This window comes from Lepisma saccharinum, chromosome 5 (assembly GCF_977018435.1).
Source record: "Lepisma saccharinum chromosome 5, izLepSacc3.1, whole genome shotgun sequence".
Classification (NCBI taxonomy): domain Eukaryota; kingdom Metazoa; phylum Arthropoda; class Insecta; order Zygentoma; family Lepismatidae; genus Lepisma; species Lepisma saccharinum.
Window position 1 is genome coordinate 25,077,749 of NC_139233.1, and position 23,814 is coordinate 25,101,562.

Genomic DNA, 23,814 nt, shown 5'->3' on the forward strand with positions numbered 1-23,814 from the left:
AAAAAACTTTTTTTTTTTTTGGATCTTTTTCAAGTGATAAAAATCAACATGAGGCCATCGAAAATAATAATGCTGATATCTCTGCATTAAAGGAGAAATTTCATATCTTGAAATATACTAAATAATTCCATTTCTGTATAATCAACGATGGACGTGACATAGTAAATATACAATAAATAAGACTGTGCATAAATAGTTACAATGTTTGCACTGATGTGACTTTAAATAAGAAATCCATTCACTTCAAGAAGAGTTCTGATTTCCTATCTTTCAAAGCATTAACTTAAAAAAATGTGCTAAAACACTAACAAAGGTTTTAAGGGGTTTCGTATCTTGTTGGGATGGATCTCTGAAATCTACAGTCAGTTTCAACCCTGCCATCTAGCGTTATCTTGAATGAACACTGCATTAACTTCCGGAATGACCGCCAATCAGAAGCCACATAACGCTGGAGGTTCTGCAGCCCTATACGCGTCCAGGTTCCGATAGCCGGCTGAAGCACATAGGAGGATCGGATGCCACTTTAAACTGTAGCTTCAGTCCCGTTCAGCACAGTGGACTTTAACACTAAAAAAACTCCCACACAAGTACTGACAATGAACAACCGGGGGAGGTGGATTTTCCACATCCCTCTCCTTCAAATACCAACCTCATAATAGTAAAAAGAAAAATTATTTCTGCTATTCAAATTTTATATCAATGAGCCCGTCCCCTAAAATAATTAACACCAATGTCCATGCCAACTAGCATTTCTGTAGGTAGAGAGAGAGAGAAGCAATAATCCCAAGAGCAACTTTGCTCTCAGGAGGAAAAGTGAACGTCCCACGCCTACCACGAGGGCAAGGAAGACCACGAGCCGAGGCTTCAACTATCTACAAGTCATACCGTGCCTTCGGGCAAAACGAACGATGCTTGTTCAGCCAAGGCAGCGGTCTGGTGGTGGTAGAACGAGGAGAAATTCCCCTTAGGATTGGGAAATTTCGAGGGAAAAAGTTAACAGAATTAGGGATGGTGTGGAAACCGCAATTAAGATAAGCAAAATATACGACTTGACCAAATAATCTGGTTGGTATGCCTAAAGAAGTCGCAGAATTAATTGGTCTAGGTATTTTTTTTTTCAATATCATACCTAAGTCTCGAACAAGACCGAGAGTGCGTCGTCGCCTTGTAATCAAGGGGTCCCGGGTTCGATTCCCGGATGAGGCACCATTACATAGTGGTTTGGATCCCACTTTAAACTGTAGGTCCACTCCCGATTAGCCTATATGTGCATAAAGTGGACATAAAACAATAACTGCCGGCCCCCGTTGCGGAGTGGTTAGCACATCGCCCTACGACGCCAGGGGTCCCTGGTTCGAATCCCGGCCTGGGCATGGATGTTTGCGAGTGTCCATTCATCAGTTTCATCATAATATCATCACTCATCCCCATCTTCGCATATTAGCCAATAATGGCACAAGAAGCGAAGTAAATAAAGCAAATTAATAACAATAACAATTAAAACAATAACTCAAATAACTCAAGACCGAGTGTGGGACTTCCTGATGACGTAGTGGTAATACTGCCGCTTTGTAAGCAAGAGCTGCCGGGTTCGGGTCGCACTTTAAACTGTAGGTCCAGAGTAACCTATCTGCGCACAACGTGTACTTAAACAAACTTGTGAGATCGAGAATCTCGGACACTAAATTTTGGCCTCGTCTCGATCTTTTACGAGAACATCTCGATCTCTGAACAACCCTTACACAAAAATTATTGCAGTTTCAAAAATATTTAGAATTATGAGGACAATGTTTCATATGTATCAGTCCATTGAAATCCGAATTCTTCTGATGAAACGTGGTTCATTTACAATGACCTGTAAAACGATTTTATTTCTATTTTATGTGGAATCGCAACTCTGAAGATGATGAACTGATGAATCAAATGATGCGACAAAAGCAACGAAACATCCATTTCTGACCTATGATTCGTACAAGGACCCCATGAGTTTGCAACCTGTTACGCTAAGTACACCGCTACGGAGACCAGCTTGTAATAAGGTTTTGACAGGAAAAAAGTAATATTTTACTTAGAAAATTGTTCCCTTAGACAATAAAATATTACTTAGGAAAGGGAAATTCCTAGGAATTACTTATGAAATATTTCTTCTTTTACTCTGGAATTTCTTTGCAATAAAATATTTAACTCCAGAAGTGGTAAGCAGTACTTGAAGAGGATGAAATTTTAGTTGCGAAAGAGAGAAATCAACTTGCTTCGAAAAGGCACTTGCACTTCCAAATGGAAAATTTTAACAGAAAGAGGGAAATTTCCGCTTCTTGTGAGGGAATTTTTTAAAGCCAGGTTACATCACTGCAGCTCCTCTTCACAGAACCTGCAACATCCTCGGCGATTGTTGAAGGTGAAATTACCGGCTGTGTGGAAGAACAACAAAGACATTCCATACGGACTTCGAAGCCCAGAAAGAGTTTAGCTTCACAGTTTTCGCACTGCCCGTGAGCAGTCCTCTATGCTAGGAGATGGGCACGTCCTTCTGTTAATCAAAACAATGAGGATGAATGATGGTTAGATGCCCTTGCTACGATGGCTACTTAGCTAGAGGGCTCATACTCCACTTCTGGCGTTGCACTTAAAAGTACAATGAAGCTTATCTGTATAGTTGAAGTCCTGATTCGAACGCTGGTTCTGTATCTTAGACACAGCTCGAGGGGAAGCCGACCCGGAAGCGTATCTGTTTTCGAGCCAGCGCGCCTGCTTTTCTGAAAAGCGCTGCTGCCACTTTTACATGCAGTGTTTAGACATCCATTCATTCACTGTGACGTCATACTCCTAAGGTCTCCACATTGTATACAAAAAATAGCACAACACAATAACACAACGTAGCAAAGATAACCGCACCCTCACGTTAAGAAATCTCTACAGAAACTGAATTGGCAACATCGCATTTACTCCACGTGGACTTGACAAGAGCTGTCTGTTCGTAAAACGGACGCTATTGGTGGATAATGTTCGAGGGGGAGGATATACTGGGCTACACGCGGACGTGATGGATGGTTGTTTTACTCTTGTAACAGAAGAAACTGATGTTTCGGAACTTTGTTTGAAATAAACTGGCGTTCGAATAAGGACTTCAACTTTACACAAATCATATACTTTCAGGTGACATAGACATACACTGGCTCTTCGGAGAGGCTCCAGAGAGGAGGGACGGGAACATCCGTGACTTTCGTTTAAGATACCACCTCATGTCGGACGGTTGTATGTTAATAGCCCTTTTACAAAATAGGGCCTCTTCTCCCAAATGGACCCCCCCTTGATGATGCGGGGCTGTAGACCCTCCCCCCAAGTTTCTCCCATCTTGAATCCGGACTTTTGGGGGAGAGGGTTTGGATGTGCATGTATGCACCTACCCACCGTTTATCTGTCCGTGTGTGGGGAAGCGTCCTTGAGCTTTATCAAAGGTAGCTTCCCAGCATTCGCGTGGCTTTACTATGGAAGAGCAAGGAACCCCGGAAAGTTGTCGGAGTCCACAGATCACGCCGCGAAATAAGGACGAGAAGTTTCTCGAACTTCCACTAATGAACCGAATACTTTTAGCTCATGAATCGGAATATCTCTTGTTCCTTTGTTTGGCTGTAACAGTTGGGAACAATGACTTTTCTTAGTGGGAAACTACCTCGTTAGCCTTACAAGCGCGGGAACGAGAGGCAGCTTGTACTTTGATTGATCGCCTCTCTTGGGTTATTTAAGACTGCGTGTTGCCTCGTGGCAGATCACTTTGTGTGTTCTTTTCACTAATTACCAGAAAGCACGTCTAAATTGCCACAGTTCTTAATACACTCTTGAGGAGAGGGCAGTCTCCTTCCATACTTAAGGAAATCACAAAATAAGGCATGTAAAAAATGGCTTTACTAAGTCGTATTCACACAAAGCACGAGGCTGCTGTCTCATTTTTACTTGCAGTGTTGTGTGTGTGGAACAGCGGTGGTGCAGTCAGTAGGGCGGTGGACTGGGGTTCGATTTTCGGGGTGGTTGATTTCTGGTGTAAATTTTTTATGCATAAGTCTCTGCATTTAGTTCTCCCAGCCTGTAATAATAGGGCTGGGCGGTAAAGCGGCCGGCCCGTTGTGCTGATTACATGACCTCCACATCTCCCCAATATGCCTTCACGACATTTTGGTTTCAATGTGAAAGAGTAGCTTTATATATATATATACACAAGGTGTACAACTTTGCTTCCGCCGTTTTCCGACAGGTGGCAACAACAGGAAGTAGCGGTCGAAAGTTTTCGAAGATGCAGAATTGGAGACATTGCTGAGTGAAGACTCGCGTCAAACTCAAGAAGAATTGGCACGATCATTGGGAGTGACACAGCAAGCCATTTCAAAACGTCTGAAAGCCATGGGTATGATTCAGAAAGAAGGAACTTGGGTCCCGTATGAGCTGAAACCAAGAGACGTTGAACGGCGTTTGTGTGTTTGTGAACAGTTGCTTCAGAGGCAAAAACGGAAGGGATTTCTGCATCGGATTGTGACCGGGGACGAAAAATGGGTTCATTACGATAACCCAAAACGCAAAAAATCATGGGGATATCCCGGCCATGCTTCCACGTCGACGGCCAAACCGAATATTCATGACTCCAAGTGAAACAATCACAGGTGCTCGTTATCGAACGCAATTAATGCGTTTGAGCCGAGCATTGAAGGACAAACGGCCGCAATACAGCGAGAGGCACGACAAAGTGATTTTGCAGCATGACAACGCACGACCCCTCGTTGCCAAAGTAGTGAAAACGTACTTGGGAACATTAAGATGGGACGTCCTACCCCACCCGCCTTATTCTCCAGACATCGCTCCCTCTGATTATAACCTGTTTAGATCAATGGCTCATGAACTGGCTGACCAACACTTCCGATCTTATGAAGAAGTCAAAAAGTGGATCGATTCGTGGATCGCCTCCAAAGATGAACAATTTTTTAGACGCGGCATTCGTACGCTGCCCGAAAGATGGGAGAAAGTAGTGGCCAGCGATGGACAATACTTTGAATAATGCCTGGGTAAGCAATGTTTTTCATTACAGCGTCATATTTTTGGGGAAAAACGGCGGAAGCAAAGTTGTACACCTTGTGTGTGTGTGTGTGTATATATATATATATATATATATATATATATATATATATATATATATATATATATGTATGTATGTATGTGTGTGTGTGTGTGTTTTTCAATAAGTAATAATGGCATTTTTTAAACAGTTTTTTGGTACTACCTATTATGTTGACGCCGCCGATGCCGATGTATCGGTCGATACCAGTGGTATTGGTATCGGAAAGTCTCGGTTGGAATTCATCTAAACAAGCCGATACTTTTCCAGCATACCTATTGGTCTGCAAAAATGCCGCGAGACACTTTCGCGGATTCTGATTATCCTCGAAATTATGCATGTTTTTTTTTTTATTTTTAAAAAAAACACTTAATTTTGTGATAACATAACATCTATTTTAATATTCTGATTTAATTATTGAATATTAAGCAAATTTATTGGAAAATTGATGCATATAATTGTAGAAGAATATTTACAATCCAATATTGATCAATATTTCGAACAAATTTTTATTGTTGCAATTTTCAAGTATCGGTATCGGTAAGAGTATCGTTATCGGTTCAAAGCAGTATCGGCTCAGCCCTAAAAATAACCAAATCAATCAATCAAAGCCGGCCTCCCCGATGGCGTAGAGGTAATTCAGTTGCCTTGTAAGCAAGATACCTTTGGTTCGAACCCTCGTGGAGACATATTGCATTATGGTTCAAGTACCACTGCATTAGCTTTTCCGAACATAAGAGGGAACAAACGAACTTTCCATAAATTTCTTCCCAGACCGAGACTGCAGTTTGTATACCGAGACCATACCGAGAAGGGCATTCTGTTTAGTCTCGTTATCTTCTCTCGTAAAAAAAAAATAATAATAAAATAAATAAAAAATGGACACGATGCCCTTCCATGATCCAGCAACATCTCAATCCCTCACTCTCGTAATCGTGCTGGCTTCAAGACGAAATACATGACAGGCTCAGTTTGCAATTTTCACAGGGAACCTGTTAGGTTTGCTGTAACCTGATAGGCAGTCACCACACCCATGGAATTAAACAAGCGAGAATTCTGAAGTGAACCAGTATGTAATTCGAGTTGGAATTTAAAGTTAAGCCAGCAAAATGTGCGCACAAAACAAATGCGAGGACAATATCCCTACTTTTTGACTGGTCGTAAATACATACAAAGAGGAAATTTGTTTGCAAAAAATAACTCTACTATATAAGAAGGGGGAAAGACACTAAATTTGCAGCAGAGGGAAATGTACTCTTAACGAACGTAAGAAAGAGTATGTTAATACTACTAAATGAACTAAAACAGCATGGGGCAACAGCCGGTCCCCGTGGCGCAGTGGTTAGCACATCGCGGTACGGCGCCAGGGGTCCCGGGCTCGAATCCAGGCTTGGGAATGGATGTTTGCGAGTGTCCATTCATCAATTTCATCATGTCATCACTCATCCCCATCTTCGCAAATTAGCCGAAAGTTGCACAAAAAAGCGAAGTAGAACAAAGCGAATCAATCAATCAAAACAGCTCTAAGAGGGCTGCTTTTCCATCGAGTCCCATCGCCGCTGTTTTCTGGTTTTCTTGACCGGAACCCGATACTACTTCTTTTCAAGTAGCTCCCAAATTTTCCTCACGATCTTTTACGCTGCATCTCGACCACAAGGTGGGGCACTCATCCTTCCACAAAGTTATTGTTTTATTAAAACTGTTTTAGAGCCCTATTCGACTATGCTGGCTCCGCTTATGGTGGAGCAAACACAAAGCTTCTCAACGCCTTGGATGTACTGCAAAGACGGGTTCTTCGGGTCTGTCTTGGCTTGATGTCATCAAGTCCTAACGTTCATCTATAGAAAGTAAGAAACAAGCACTATACCAGCGACGAAAAATGTTAACGGTACAATATCTACTCAAAACATGGTCGAGACATTTCCACCCTTTCAATAAGATCTTCGCTATTCAAAGACAATGGCATATCGAAAAGGATTTAACTTCTATTCCCACACGTAATATTTTCGTATATTGTTATTTAATTGATCCCGAGACCTACCACCTCACCTTCACGCACATAGAACCACTCATCTCTCGTCTGACAATTCCTATTGAATCACGTGTAGAGATACACTACGATGACCACGGCAGACATGAAAAATTATAAAGAATTGTAGCCTAAGTTGACTTTTATATGCACTGACGGTTCAAAATCCAATGATGGAGTTGGTTGTGCATTTTAAGTCCCGTCGTACAATGAAATTAAAAAAATTACATTACCACAAGGTATGTCAATATTTTCGGCTGAGTGTTATGCCGTATATCAAGCGCTCCTCTAGGTTGTAGAACTAAGAATTAACCACTCCCTAGTCCTGACTGATGCATTGGGCGTCTTGCAGGCTTTGTCGAGAACAGGCAGTGCTGCTTGCAAGTTAACACCATTTGAATACTTGATTTTCTGCACGATGCAGCATCTTCGACAAAAAGGACAGAGAGTGGATTTCACTTATATTCGTGCGCATAGTAATCAAAATAAATACCATGACATAGTAGATGCAAATGCAAAAAAAAAAAAAAGAGAACCCAGGACTACGTAACACCTCTTCGATTATCTTATACAGATCTCTTACCCAGAGTAAAATATAAGATACAAAAACAGTGGGAGGAGTGGTCCAAAATAGAGCTACAAAATACCCCGTCCTATAAGTGGCATGCTCAAGTCAGAAATCTAAGACTTTGGTACCAAAACATGAATTCACCTCGGGCAGTGGTTGTTTTTTATATTAAGAATGCGAACAGGCCATGTATTAGTAAATCAACATTTGGCTCGTTTAAAGATTGTGCCATCAACTTCCTGCCAATGCGGAGAAGATAATCAAGCACTTAATCATTTATTATTTTCAATGCCCCTTATGACAACAACACCGAGACTCTCTATATAAAAACTTACAACATGCACGGGTACAATTTCCGATATCCTTATCGACATTAATATCTGAACCTCGCACTGCAGTTCTTTGGATTCTTTATATTTTCGCTAGAAAACATAGGTTTACAATCTAACCAACCATGATGATCCGCACGACAATTTAAATAAAAAAGACCCCGAAAGACCGTTATACCATAAGAACAGAATGGACTACACAACATTCAAAAAGTCATCAGTGAACGATATGCAACAACAGTTTGGATCATATAATAGTAATAATACCTGAACTCAGTAACTTTGGCTAGAACTCGCAAATGCGGTGTGAACCAAAAAAAGAAAGAAGAAGAATGTCCTAACAATGTCAACACCGAAATTTTGGGAGACCTGGCCGGGAACCGAACCGCGATCGTAAGCACCAAAGTTCAGAGCAATCTGGTAAATAAATTAAGGAGAAACTGAAAAACAATCCACAGCAGCTACATTACAATCTCACTTCTTTCTAAAACAATCATTCAACGTTGCGTGACGACCTTCATCATTTCTATTGTTTTGTTTCAAAATTTATAGACCAAAGGTCGTTTTGAAGTAGATATACTACGATTGTCATGACTTTCAAGACGAGGTGCAGAATATTGACGTGTACGTTACCAGTTGGTTGCAAGAGCAGTAGTGCAGTGGAACAGTCGCAGTACCTTCGTTACGATCCAAAGGGTTCTGCATTCGATTCAGGCAGGACAAGGAGCAAGGACATATTTAGAGAGAGCTCCATATCCCCTGCCGGATTCGAATGTAGAGGGGGGCATGGGGTCCGGAGCCGCCATGTACTAACTTTATATTTAAAAAATAAATGCTTATCTACCGTTTGTTGGAAATGGGTTTTGTATTGACAGTTGTCTGCGAAAATTAATAAAAAAGGTGACAATATATTGTTGTAACGTAAGAATATTACGTATCAACAGGAACCACAATATTTTTCAAGGAGGAGGCGATGGCAACCGTTCTGGGAGCAAGGGGATACTTGCCCCCTGAGAATTTTCAGGTTTATAAAAATTTGTGTTGTGTAATTTTTTAACCTTCTGGAACCGAAAGTTGTTCAGCCCCCTAAAAGTTAGGCTCCAAGTTACAATGCTAAGCCGAATCACTGTGCAACGTGTCTAAGGGACTCAATTCTGTTCTAAACAGCTGAAGGTGGGCCAACCGGCATTCTAATCCTGAGCTCTCATTTTCAAAGTTCTGTAAAGCCACTTTATGCATAGGGGAATATCTACGGTGGGCCTGTCAACAAATCCAAGTATCATTAAGCCTCCCAAAACACAATCATATTTCTGTCTGGTTTAGCAAGGGGGGAGGGCTATACTCGCCATCCTCCCATGAAGCTAAAACAAAAAGAAGGCAAAATCTAGAAAACAACATGTCCCTATTGATATACAAAATACAAAAAAGCTTATCTAAAGCCCCGGTTTTTCTCAACAACCTTCAAAATTTTTCAGAAATCTCAATATATGCTCATTTTGGCGCTAACTTTATCCTTATACCATCCTTAACCCCTGACGAAAAAGTCTGGACAAACGCCTACGGCAATGGAAACAAGACGGAACATGACGATGACACCTTCTTGGTCACGTCAGACAGGTTTACACTTGCTAGTCGCACTCGTACAAGAATTTAATATTCCTTTCTTTACTTTCCGTGTACCTCACGTGCAAAGATTACTTGCAACAATAGCACCCGACGTTACGTTCCTCTTGTATTCGTCGTCAAAACGCACGTATAAGCCATGCTCACTAGATTGTAAAACACTTAAAAACTTTGATTCACAAAACCGTTCAAAATATAAACACTGATTTTAACCTGCTTATGCACTATCAACAAACCGAAGACAAGAATATAGACACCTGAGCTTCACACACCTCCAACTCCCGAGAGAAGATCAAGAGAAGGTTCGAAAAAAAACAACAAAAGGTGCAATGCCCTTCGAGCGAAGGTGTGCGGTTTCAACTTACCCTGTGAGGAGCCTGAAGTAGCCTGTGCACAGCTGCTATCTGGTTCACTAGGGGTAAATTCAAGTGAAACGTGTACTTCGGTGGTCGCGGGGGTTCCGGAAAGTTCGTCGTGAATGCAAACGGGTCAATATCGTTCAGATATTGGACTCGGCAGGTAATCTCTTCCATCACCCGTGGACCACGCTCACGAGTTGCTCGCCGCGAGATAACTACATGCTCTGAAGCCGGCCAACTCGACGCGCCGGCGACCGCAGCGACATCCAGGGACGGTCTGGAGAAGCTCGGGAACAAAACACCGACCCGGAGAAAGTGTTGCCAACCGCATGGCACAATCTCTAATTTTCAATTCGCCTGTTGGTGCGAGGAGCACCGGGTTTGATCCAGGGGTTTATACAGAATTTTCCATCGGGGAAGGGGGGTTCGTATTTAGGGGGGTGTGAGGGTATATTTAGAGCAAAAATGCCAAAAAGTGCTTTTGTGAAAATTTTTAGGGGGTGCTGAAATTTTGGGAGGGGTTTAGGGGTGTGTGAAAAATCCCTGGTTCGATCACTCAACAATGAGAGAGCTTCCATTGAATATAATTAATTTGCATTTTCCGGTACATAATAATTGAATTGCATGACGTTATGCTCATGCTGAGTTGTGGTTCACCCCTACCACTCTTCCAAACCCTCAGACACAGAGAAAAAAAAAACAAATTTCATTAATTTGGTACAATCTTGAAGATCGTGTATTTTTACCATTCGTGGTTGTGTCATTTTTCAATGTTAAAAGAAATATTACATATTAATGAAACTTCACCAAAATTACAAAAACATTTCTTAAGTGTATTTAACGAATAACATCGGAGTTTATTATTAAAAAAAATGCACAGGAAATTTGAAGCAAGTCTTATAATTCTAGAATCAGTACCTTGAAATGATTATTTTTGTACTTTCTTATCAGAGTATATAAATGTTCACATTTTTGTTCGACACTGAAATGATTATGTAATAGGTATTGGTTTGACGGTATATCTCACTACTTCTCAACATTCCCATTTCTACAACTTTGTTTTTTAATTTAGTATTTCATTAATTCATTTATCATCATCATATTCACTGTTAACTTAGAAACCTTGCTAATGTGGGTAGTTAGTAGGGTTTACCGACCGACCACTTTTGATCTGAAACCAGAAGCCTGAAAAAATGATAAAATATAGCCAAGGGAAGGCCGTCTCCTCCCCCTTTTCCTTAAACTCCTTATTATCCTGTACGAAATTTCTGGGAATGCTACTTTGGACATACGAAAGAGGAGGGTGCAGCACCCCTCAGCTCAAAATCATAGACAAAAGGAACAAATTTTGAGAAAAAAAACATTAGGTGAAATTATAAGAATGAATGAAAATTAATAATATTTTCAAGAGCAAACATCTTGTGTTGAATCCTTCATTTATACATTACGGTGAAAAAGGAATCTTTATTATTTTTAATGTATTTATGTATATCAACATACCCAGCATTTACATGAACGTATCGCTGGATGTGTGACTTTAGTATCCTACAGTCATAAATCAACTGACATTGAACCTATACAAGTTGCAAGCAACCATATGTTAGAAAAAAAAAAGAGCTTACTGCAGAATAACACACACAAAGTTAAATTACAAATCAAACCTATCAACAAGCACGAATTGGTGGGGATAAGGATGCTGAACACTGGACTGACTTTGCCTATGGACACATACATAAATGGCGTGTGTTGCTACAACAATAAGTCTCCGACTTTAGAAATACCAGTGCACAAGTGAGTAGCACCGACAAGTTTAGTATCATATAGGGAGAATTTGGAAGTCGGGGTTTGCAACACTGCTTTGACTGGCTGATGTTTTTGTTCCGCGTTACGAGAGCCCGAATTTACCTTTCCAATTCAAACATTCTGCGAAAGCATTCAAAGAATCTTGATACGCTTATGAAGCCACCGGCCGTAAATTATTGCAAACAATAGGATAGAGACACGAACGTACTTTATGCGACCTTTACATTGTTCCTCTCAAAGTCACACTTCGTAACCTGCTGCGATCACAGCGGGATGATTGGAATGTTTAATCTCGACGTTTGCACATGCATTGCGCTACGTGGTAGCCTTTCTCTGAAGGCTTGGGGAATCGAAGCCGCTACCTTCTGGGCAGCATGACAAGAACCACCTTGAGGGGGAGGAATATCACAGAGGTCAGGGATGGTAGGGAGAGAAAATGAGATTTGACACAATCTCGTATTTCGCGTTGCAAATGTCTGTCTCGGTCTCGCCTCGTGCTGCAGATGCCAGTCTGGTTTTCGATCTCGCCTCTATATCCAAACTTCAGTTTCGTTCTCGCTTCGGTCTCGCGTCAAGTGTCTCAAAATAACAGCATAAAAATGGACAAATAACTTTTCGAAACAAACTAGTAATTTATATATTTGCACTTTTCTTATTTTACTTTGCTATTCTGTGTCTAGAGCTAAACACAACGAATAGAGTGACTAACTACTTGTTGAAATTGATAAAGGGATAATTGCAAAGAAATACACGTGCCCAGATCGGATTTGAACACTCGTGGTGATATTGAGTTAACGGGCTCGGCCATCTTCGTGACGAACGCACGCTTTCACATTATACATCACATAATTAACCTATCTATAAGTAGGAACATTGCATTTTCGCGATGCGCGAAATCGCGAAATGTGAAAAAAAAAAGATGCAATTTTGAACATTCTGCACGTAACTACACCCCCAATGATGAAATATGCATGAGTTTTATTCGCGAAGTAATGCGAAATGTGTGCTTTTCCACGAAATGAACGCTTTTTCGCGAAATAACCGTCAAATTAAGTACAAAACAGGCAAAAACCGGCAATCGAGGTTGTGCGCGCATACTGTCGATTTGTAACGATACGTTTGCCTAAAGTTTCCTACAACTTGCAGCTGAAGAACGTTTTATCTTCGATCACATCAGGAAGACGCTGCAAATTTTGATTTCCCATGCACATAATCTCAGTTCGAAAACTTCGCTTCCTGTCAAGCTGCATTCCTTTCTTCCCCCGAATGTCTACTCAACTTCCAGTTTCATTGAACTTGCTAGCTGTAGCAGCGATAAGATTGGTCTGTTCCCGCACATCAAGGGAAACAATGGTGTCATTTGTGTTCAGTCATGAATGAATTTTGTTTATCATCATGTGATTTTCATCATGTGTTTGTGTATGTGCAGTAGTGATTATTTTATTTGTTGGACAGCAAGGATATCCTTTAAATAGATACAATGAATAGATCACTTGAGATATGCAATTTAGAAATGAAGTGATTTTGTGTTGATGTTTTCTTTTTGTTTGGTACTTGTGTATGTGTACAGTATATAAAAATGAAGTAGTTTATCAATTTATAGCTCTTTTGTATATTGTTTCCTCTCATACTGAAAAAGTGTGTGCCAATTTTTTTTTTCCACCGCTGGTATATACGGCTGATCTAACATTTTATTTACCGCTCTCCTCAGTTTTTATTTACCATAAATTTGTCTCCCTATCTATAAGTAATCAGACAGAAGATTGATTGATTGGTTGATTTGGTTTACTTACTTCGCTGTTCTGCAACTTTTAGCTAATCGCGAAGATGAGGATGAGTGATGATATGATGAAATTAAAGAAGGGACACTCACAAAGAACACCCTTGCCCAGGCCGGGATTCGAACCCAGGAGGACAACTGGCGTCGCAGCGCGATGTGCTAACCACTCCGCCACGGAGGTCGGCGATCAGACACAAGAAAAATAAAGCTTTGGTACGTCTACATTAGTCGCAGCATTGATTAAGCAAAATTGCGTAATTTTACTTTTTTAAGGTAATCAAAGCTCCCAAGAAATGAGTCTGCGGGAGAATAAGTCTCGGCCTCGTCTTGATTTTCCGTACATATGTCTCGTCCTCGGTACCATCCGAATCTGTTAGACACGGAGGAAGAAAAGGGGGACCTCTGTTAGCACCAGGATGCCTGAAAAATGGGCTACCCTCTCGCCACAGCTGCCCGCAGAGTTATAAGCAGAAAGGGGCAAGCAAAGTGTTAAAAACAATTATGCCTTACTTTGATAATTTTAGGGCGTTACAGGTCACATATCCTGAATTATGTAATTCCTGGTTGTGTGAAGTATGTATTACGAATATCATATTCCCCCTTCCCCTTAAATTCGGACTTCCATTCTTAGTTTATGTACTAATTTTTCTCTCGTCATTCCTTCCTTTTACAAAAAAAATGAAATTTCACCTCGATATGATTGGCACATGAGCAACAGTGTCAGCAAAAATGGCGGCAAGTAGTGTGACTGTAGCTGTGGGTTAGCAGTATAATCAAATTCATTGTAAAGGAGAACGTGAAGCCAGATGAAATATTTAAAGAAGGTTATAAGCACCGTAAGGGGGTATAAACAATGTCAACGATGTCAAATAAAAGTATACCAATAATGCCAACAGTTTGGCGAAGAACAATAGTTTCTGACGAGCCGCAAGGTGACGTTTGTCCGATTGGAGCATGCAAGGTGGTGATGTGTAAATTTTTTGAAGAAATGGTCAGAATTGAGCCTAGTATTATTACACATTGACGAAGGCTGCCGTACGAAATGCCTCTCGCAAGAAAAGGCCGGGGATGTTGTCTGGAAATGTCACTCTTCAGTTCTTCACCATGACAATGCCCGGTCTCGTACGGTCAATTTGAGAGCAACTGGAACGTTTTGCCCAATGTTCCGCAGTAGCTACGAGAGCAGGTCAGTTCTTTATACGCCAAAGGAATCAGGGAATTTCCTAACGATGACAGTGGAACCAGAGGGGGAATACTTTGAAAAATTGACATAGTTTGGTGTTTGTACGACTTTCCATTTTGTTCCTATAAATAAAAGTTTCGGTCAAACTTGAACGACCTTTGTACATGCAATTCGTGCTTACCCGAATCTAACACCCCCCCCAATAAGAACCTTAATTCGTACACTGACCATATGACACACTATTTGTTCTCATCTTGTTCGAAGTTGAAATTCTATTTAACCATGCCAGTGTTTCTACGCCTTCTCCCAGTTCTGGGTTAATCACCTATCTAAAGTTCGACACCACAATCCCCGTATCCGCCTCCAAGTGTAAAACATCTCCCCTCTGTGACTCAAAGCCTTTGTTGGGCATTCTCCTTCCGTGTCTGCCCCATCAGATCGAAGATAATCCACTTTCGTGACTTCAAAGAATGTGAGCTCATTTGATCCGCGAGTGGCAGATGCGGGGGTGAGTCTTTCCACCATGGGGTTCCCCCAATTCGAATACCGTTGAGCTGGTCAGGGGCGTATCCATGGCAACGAGGCGACAGTTGAGGGTTGTTTCTATCCCCGCGCGCCATTTGGGAATATTATCGAGTGCCGTGTCATGTATATTAGATGCCTTTCACAGCGGTTGCATGGGGGACGGGAAAACAAATGAACGTCTGGAATCGCAAGCTGAGAAACGAATTAAGTACGGACTTACTGCTCTGCTGTAGACATTCATTGGTCGTAGTTTGATAAACATTGAAGTTCGACTTAGGGTGCGTCAAGTACAGGGATTGTATAGAGACAAAACTACGAAGTCAGAGGCCCCAAATTCGAAGCCTGGTTAATTGTGGTGTTCAGGGGTGCCAATCCCCCGCAAGGCCAATGATGCTGATCGCTAGTGTCTGGCTAGTAAACGCACCAACAGTGCAGACAAGTGGTTCTCAATGTTCTTGAACCTGTAGTCCGGGAAATTAGTTTTCTTAAAAGTCGATGTCTCGTCAGGTAGCTTTCTGTATATTTTATCTTCATACGTTAATTAATATGTACCCTTGGTATTTAATAAATAAATTATGGCATAATCATAGAGAGTATTAGTTCATTATGTTTTGGATTGTTGACAAATATAACATTTGGTTTAAATTAGCTGACAACAACTGGTTCGAATTATAGTTTCCTATCGCCAGTATCATTTAATTAATTTCGTAAGTGTTGATTTTTATTGGAATGTTCCATTTCGGACACCGGAAAATTCCAATTAATCAGAATATTTCCACTTTATGTTTGTTAATAAAAATTGCTACTCACACTAAATTCACCATGGTGCCCGTCCGTCAACCTCCAAATGTGGAGCCTGCTCTCGTGGCGGAGTGGTTAGCACATCGCGCTACGACGCCAGGGATCCCGGGTTCGAATCCCAGCCTGGGCATGGATATTTGTGAGTGTCCATTCATCACTTTCATCATATCATCACTCATCTCCATCTTCGCAAATTAGCCAAAAGTTGCACAAAAAATCTAAGTAAAATTAAGCAAATCAATCAATCAATCAATTCAAATTTGGAGGCGGGAAGCAACGATCCCTTCTCCTGTTGGATTGGTTGATTGCTTACCGGAACTGTCGTGAAACCATTTCCTGTTATCGGAGTCGAACTCAAACTCTACAAAGAACTAACCGTTAAATTCAAATTTGTAGGCTGCACGTGAGACAGGTGTCCTCTGAGAGGCTTTGATTTCTCACCATCACTGGAGAAAAATAATCTCTTCTTTATCGCTAGTGAACCCAGAACGAAATTTCATCTTTCCAGGTGATTGCCAGCTCGGGCTGCAAGCTCCAAACTTCAGGAGAACCTGTCGTGGCCCGGTCAAATTGACGCCAGGGTCCGGCGGTTGAGAAACACTTGTTTAGAGCAGGAACCAGAGGCTTTGATATAAGTGCTGGGTTTAGATGACGTCATCGGCTCGCTTGCTGATTGGATGCTTCGTGAGTTACGACTCGCTCCCAAGTTGCAAATCCACAACATTCAGAGATGTTACGGAAACAATCCCACTCTACCACACATCCAACGAATGTCTGTGATGGGAAAACTGTGCTATCCGGATCGCCTCTTCACCACCGCCTCCAGCAGACATATGTGTTTGTGTGGTCAGATCGTAACAGCATCTCCAAGGACATAATTTTCTGCAGGGAGACAACCTGGTGAGCTGGAAATTGTATCCGTGGGAACATACTGAAAGGATCCTGTGCGAAATTCACAGCGGGAGTCTCCGCTAAAACCTTGCTGACACTAACTCACTCGTGCCAAGGACTTCTTGTTCTCCAGGCACTGTTGGCAGATCGGGGGAAATGCCCCTTGGTGTGCAGAAAATCTTTATTAGTTGCATACATATCAACCTATATTGGAGGAATATCAATCTGAATAGAGAAATATCACTTTAGTTGAAGAAATTTTCTTGTGTTTAGGAGGAACATCCTCCTAAGCTGGATTCTAGATTTGATTAGAAATATTCATATGAATGAGGAAGACAATTACAGATCTGACTTGCAAAAATGTAGATCTAAGTAAGATGAACTTCTTGGTTCCTCAGAATACGGATTTTTTTCCACGGTGAAGAAAATATATCGGCCATTTTGTTCCCACTTCTTCTATTGGAAAGCTAAGCCTGAAGTCTAGAGTATAAAATTCAGGAGAAAAATCGATCAGAAATTGTAAATATTATTATTCGTATCAGTGAGATGATGACGCCGATTCTGGAGTTGGCAACCTGATTTCTTATGAGTTGGCAACCTGATTTCTTATGAGTTGGCAACCTGTTTACTTAGGAGTTGGTAAATTTATTTCTATTCATACCCTAGGATCACATGACATACTGAGATAGCCCAGATCTTGGAGTCAGTATACGCCACTGATTTCCAGCTCATTTCTTTGCTGCTTTGTATTTTTTTTCCGATTTCAGCGGATCCCAACGATGAGAAGGATGAAATTGATGAAGGGACACTCACAAATAAACAAACTTGCCAATACCGGAATTCGAATCTGGAACTTCAGTGCAAGTCGAGCCGGAAGCTAAAATATTTTAATGGGGAATTCATTTAAATAAAGCAATTAGAACATGATAATGAAGAAGGCGATTATTTGCGTATTCTAATCTCAATATACCCACATTTCAACCTGGTTGTGAAAATTTGAACTATTTTTTTCGTCAGCACTCGCTTCCACATGGTTTCCATAGCCTCGCTACAAAGTTTCACCGCAATTCTATGCTTTAAACTGGCTCCAGAGGGCCCTGAATGGAGCAACTTTAATTTTGGCCATCCGGTAGCTCCTCAGTTATTCTCACACGATGCTCGGTCAATACTGAAATTCTGCAGTCTCCAACGGGAATCGAACCAGGGCCAATAGCAACGGAAGCAAGACCCATACAGCACAAACCTCCAACGGAAATCCATAGTATATGCACAAATGTCTAGATCAGATCCATGGATATTATGGATAGCATTAGATGTGCATAGGATATACCGTCCTGGATATCCAGTTCTCGATATCAATAGGACGTCAATGGAGCATCCCGTCCTGGATATCCAGAGAATGTCCAGAAAACATCTATTGCATATCCCCTGAATATCCATACTCATCGGGATATCCAAGAAGGATATGATTTAGACGTTCTGTGGATACTTTTTGGATATGTGTTGGACTTTCTGTGGAACATTTTTGGATACATAATCCACAGAATCTCCAAAACGTATCAAAAAATGATCCACATAATCTCCAAAACGTACTGGACATTCATGGATATCCTATGAACATCCTTAACTTCGACATGTGTGTTGTATGGGGAATTCCAACCATTTAGCAAAGATTAACTTCTACGTTTTCTCGACACAAAGACTCTTTTAGATGAAAGGGAATTTATCCAGGTTTCTAGCTGCAACATTGCATTTCCAGAGCCGACAGACATCAGGAAACGGACCCAACGCCATTGCAGACGAGGACGAGCACATATATTTTCTTCCTCTCGAGAATGACGTCACGAACGTCTGCGCAGATCAAGTTCGTAAATACCGGGTGGAACGTGCTAAATCTTACCTGGAAGACCATTCCCGAGATGGCTTAATAAATCGCATTGCGATCCCAGAATTTGCAAGCGGCATGAAGCTTTCTGCAGGTCGTTGGTCCTCCCAGGGAGGCTATAGCGAGCAGAGAGAGGTGTGTTCGGTACCGAGCCTGATAAGGATGTTGTGTAAAGTTGAAGGTTCATCAATGGTTATTAAGAATCTGCAAATGTCATTGTGTATATTTATGACTCAGAAAAGCCTCAAATTATACAAGGTACCCAACGGTGGCGAAGCCAGGGTTTCTATTCGGACGAGGCTCAGCTTTTGATAAGTCTTGTAAAATTTTAGGGGGAGGTGGGAGATGGTACTGAAGAAACAACTAGCAAGTATCTGTAACTAGTAATAACAAATCACTATTGCCAGAATTTACTGAACGAATTGAATTGTTTTAAGTCCACTTTATGCACGATAAGGCTAATCGATACTGGACCTACAGTTTAAAGTGGGATCCGAATTGCTATATGCCTCACCGGGTAGCGAACCCGGGAACCCGTGATTACAAGGCGATAACGCTACCACTGTGCCATCAGGGAGGCCTAACTAACTAACTTTCTAGCCTTCTTAAACCCGAAGGTTTATGGCTGCAGCAACACAAGCCTTCCATCTGTCCCTATCCTATCTTTTGCATCCCTACCGATCTCCTTTAGGTCCATCTCCACATTAACTCTCCATCTTCGTCTTGGCCATCCTACTGGTCTCTTCGCATCATTCATCCCAAGCCAAGGGACCAAGTTTTGCATCTATAGCTATAATGCTACAGGCAAAATTACTGTTTTCTATATTTTAACTTTTAGTTTCTTAGGTATTATACGAGAAGATAAAAGTTTATGAAGAGAAAAGTAACACGCATTTATTGAATTAAGCCTGCTTTTTATTTCCTCTTTAATATCATTTTCATTTAGTATTACTCCTAAGTAATACTAAGTTTGGGGAGGCCTACTGAACAAATTAAATTCGAGGAGTTTTGAGTGTGTGTTTTGTCTTGATCACACGTGTGGACAACACATATGTCAATGACAATAATTAGGGTTACCAGACGTCCCCTTTTTTCGGATATGTCCTACATTTTAGCACATACGTATGTCTGGTATCCGGGAGGAATTTGAAAAAAAAAATCATACATATTCTACATTTTTAGCATCACATAATTTAAATTAAGAAAATGCGTGTTTCATTTGAACAAAGAGAAGCAAGTTATAAGTCTATGGACTGCACTCCCATACCCAATACTGAAAATTATTTTGATTCATTGTCGGACATTGGAATGGCTGATTTAAATTTCTACATATGGTAATAAAAGAAAAAAACTCCAAAATCCAAAACTTCGAATGAGAAAGAGACCCCAGGTCATAATGCGAATGTTAAGGAAGTATTTTCATTAATATCAGCACAATGTACTGTTGAGGGAAATAGTTTTCATAGACTCTGTAATAGGTTTGGTACTGGTTCAGTATAATTTCAGAGTTTGATTGTTTAGTTTCATAAGTTGTTTTTTTTTTTTTTTTTTTTTGCTTAGACAAGAAATTTTGAGAAAAATTGGCTCCTCTGAGAAATACGACTGAAAACACGTGCAGTAAGAAGTGTATTGATTACAAATTTGGGAATTTTGTAAAAAAGAAATAAGAAAATCATTATTTTTGAAAATTGAAAATGTGTCAATTTTACATTATTTGCTAACATGTTTTAGTAATGTGTAGACTATTACTACGCATGATTTGTGTCCTACATTTTGAATAAAAGTCGTCCTACATTTTGGGACAGCATGTCCTACATTTCCCTTACAGTAATGTGGTAACCTTACACACATAATACTACACTGCTCGCCATTAAAATTGCAACACCCAGAAGGAAATGAGATAGGAACACGAAACTTGGCAAATATGTAGTTCATAATAAGATAAGAAAATGATTACAGTTAGACCTCGGTGGTGTGACATTTGACCCGTAGAACATGGTTGCATAACCCCAAGGAGCTAGTAGCGTGTACAGCCTCCACGGGCGGCAATAACTGCTGCAACAAGGCGAGGCATGGACAGAATGAGTCTATCGATGTCTGCTTGCGGTATGGCGTCCCAAGCGGCTTCCACACTTGCCAGAGGTCTTCAACATTACGTGCCGGAAACCTGAGTTGGGCCAGCCGGCGACCCACCATGGACCAGACATGTTCAATTGGCGACATATCCGGCGAACGTGCTGGCCAAGGAAGCAGGGGCACGTGGTTAGCTTCCATAAATGCGAGGACATTCCTTGCAACATGGGGGCGCGCGTTATCCTGTTGAAAAGTGGCATTATGCAGTGCATGGATTAATGCGACAGCAACAGGGGTGAGAACCTGTGTGATGTACCGTTGGCTGTTCAATGTCCCTTGAATGCGTACGAGACGCGAACGAACACCTATGGCGATGGCACCCCATACCATGATACCCAATGAAGGCCCTGTGTGATGATGCATGATGCCGGCGTCATGAAGCCTAGTGCCACGGTGCCGCCACACGCGTGTACGTCCATCATGATGTTGTATACAGAAGCGGGATTCATCAGAGAACACTACAGCATTCCATTCCGCCATCCATGCACGACGGTCTTGGCACCATCTCAGACGCAAACGCCTATGCTCTAGCGTCAGAGGAATCCGCAACAGTGGGCCCCGGGAAAAAATTCCCCGGTTCGCCAAACGACGAAGCACGGTTCGTGGGGACACTGGACGTTGTAAAACATCCCGTACTTCATGCGCAATCCTCGTTGACGTGGTCGTTCTGTCTGTAAGGGCCATGCGTATCAGACGTCTGTCCTCTCGTTCCGTCGTCCGACGCGGACGTTGTGAACCTCTACGTCGCTCTACAGTGCCTTCCTGGACCCACTGGTTCCATACACGGATCACTGTGGATGCATTCCGTCCTACACGGGCACCGATCTCACGGTAGGATAATCTGCATTCACGGTATGCAACAATTCGGCCGCGATCGGGAACTGGGAAACCTGCTGGAATCGCTGTCGTATTGCCACGACGTGGCATTGCTGACCGATTTTAACACACTACACTCACGACCATGCACTTTTACTGCTCTTCTGCACCTATCTGACCTGCTACAGGTACCACTTACCAGATGGCGTGGCAGGCGCACATGACGCATGACGGCCTTGAACACCTAATCATTTCCTTCTGCACCGTCTTGGTCAGTTTATAAATACTGTCAATGCTTCTTACAACATCGCAAGTATCATTAATGTTTTGGATTTTGCTCAAGCAAGACTTCCAAGTTGTTTTCAAGTCGTCTCTCTTAAGGAGGAAAGCTAGTGGCAACCCTGCCACGCGCCCCTGGTAGTTATGTCAGAGCAAGCGTTTGCTGTGTTGGGTTGCATACGTACAGGATAGATTTTAAGTGCTTATAGCGCAGAAACTAAGCGCTTTGGAGGTAAACTTTATGGGGAAAAGTTACTTGTTTTTATGATATCTACCAGCACCCAAGCGTTGTTGAAAGAGTTTTGCGACACCCTGTATAGTGGAACCACAAGCAAGAAAACCTGCGCAGACCTGCGACTCCCGTGCACCGTACTCTCGCGCGGAGGGGAGGGTTAGAGCGAAGCATGGTTTCTTATCGCCCGAGTTGAAAGGAAGAAGAGGAAGGTGCGTGGGGAATTTTCGTTGAAGGTTCTTTTCTATGTGGTCGCTCTATAGTGACAAACGCTTTGCGTATTTTCTCTAGATGAAGGATACGAACTTCCCTCACTTCGAGTATTGGGGCCAGTAATTAATTTTTTGTACAAGCATATTAAGTCGCATAAAAAACACTAACATATAGACGAATCACACCAATTGGACTCTAATATTAACTTTTTGTTTTACGAACTTTTACAGATTCAATCGGCACATTATGTTTGTAGTACTTTACACGAGAATACATATTTTAGTTTTCTTATTTGTGTAATTCAAGCTCGAAATTTTTGCCACACCCTGTTGCAGATAAGCGTAAGATCCGTTAAGTAGAAACTAGTACAGCTCCAGCAGAGTTTGGAATTCAAAAATTACTGAACGAGGAAACAAACAGAATGAATGTCCTACCTAAGATTGGAACTTAAAGATCTTAAAGATCCAGGAACCAAAAAATTCGAATGGGTTCTATTGGGTTCCGCAACAGGACCGGAACTTGGACCGGATTTCAATTGATTAGATTGAAAGGTTCCTGAACGGAATTGAAATACTTTAAACATATAGAGGTATTTTACGGTGTAGAACCAATTTACGTTTGTTGATTTTCTCTCCGGACGGGAATTGAATTTATTTACAATTCCTGGACCTTTAACAACCCTGCCTATGACTCATATGTGTTAGCTGCCTAATATTCCTCTGTTCTGGTTTAAATTTTTCCTCAAAGAAGGGGAATTGAAATGTCATGTCTCTTGTTTAAAATGTGAAAATGAAGAAATATTTTATTGTACACCTTGTTGTCTTCAGTTCGACTTTCGTTAAATATACTTAGTTTTATAAAAATGTTTGAGTGGAAATATAGCATAAATATGTTTTTTGAAAGTTACACATTTCTTCATATTTTGCAAATATTTATTTTCTTGAAAGTTGATTGGTCCCCTACATAAAAAAAATCGCTGCTCTGTTTATGGCATTCAATGAACTGAAATTTTAATAGCCTGCTTCGATTCAATTGGAGCCAAGCAAACTATGCCGACAACCTTGAGACCGTGCGGATGAAAAAGAAGAGGCACAATCATGCGACAATTAACCCTAGGCTTGCGGCTTAACCCGTTACGTCAGTGTTTGCGCAATCGACCACATCCGCCAGCGAGGACGAACCTCTCTTAAGATTCCTTGTGTTGCGCTGGTGTTTGCTCAACAGATCCCTCATGGATCATTGTTTTTTTACCTACTTCAGC

At 41.4% G+C, this 23,814-nt stretch overlaps 1 protein-coding gene across 10 annotated transcripts in view; it reads right to left on the bottom strand.

Annotated features, from left to right (window-relative positions):
* Positions 1 to 23,814, bottom strand: part of Fhos (Formin homology 2 domain containing) — a 292,809-nt gene that overhangs the window by 196,348 nt on the left and 72,647 nt on the right. For 2 of the 10 annotated variants that reach the window (XM_083122319.1, XM_083122318.1), the window contains exon 1: positions 10,019 to 10,240. The exons of the other annotated variants lie outside the window; for them this stretch is intronic. In XM_083122319.1, the coding sequence (XP_082978445.1) occupies positions 10,019 to 10,186 (168 nt within the window). In that variant the 5' untranslated portion in view covers positions 10,187 to 10,240. Of the gene's footprint in view, positions 1 to 10,018; positions 10,241 to 23,814 lie in introns of those variants that run through there. 10 annotated transcript variants of the gene reach the window in all.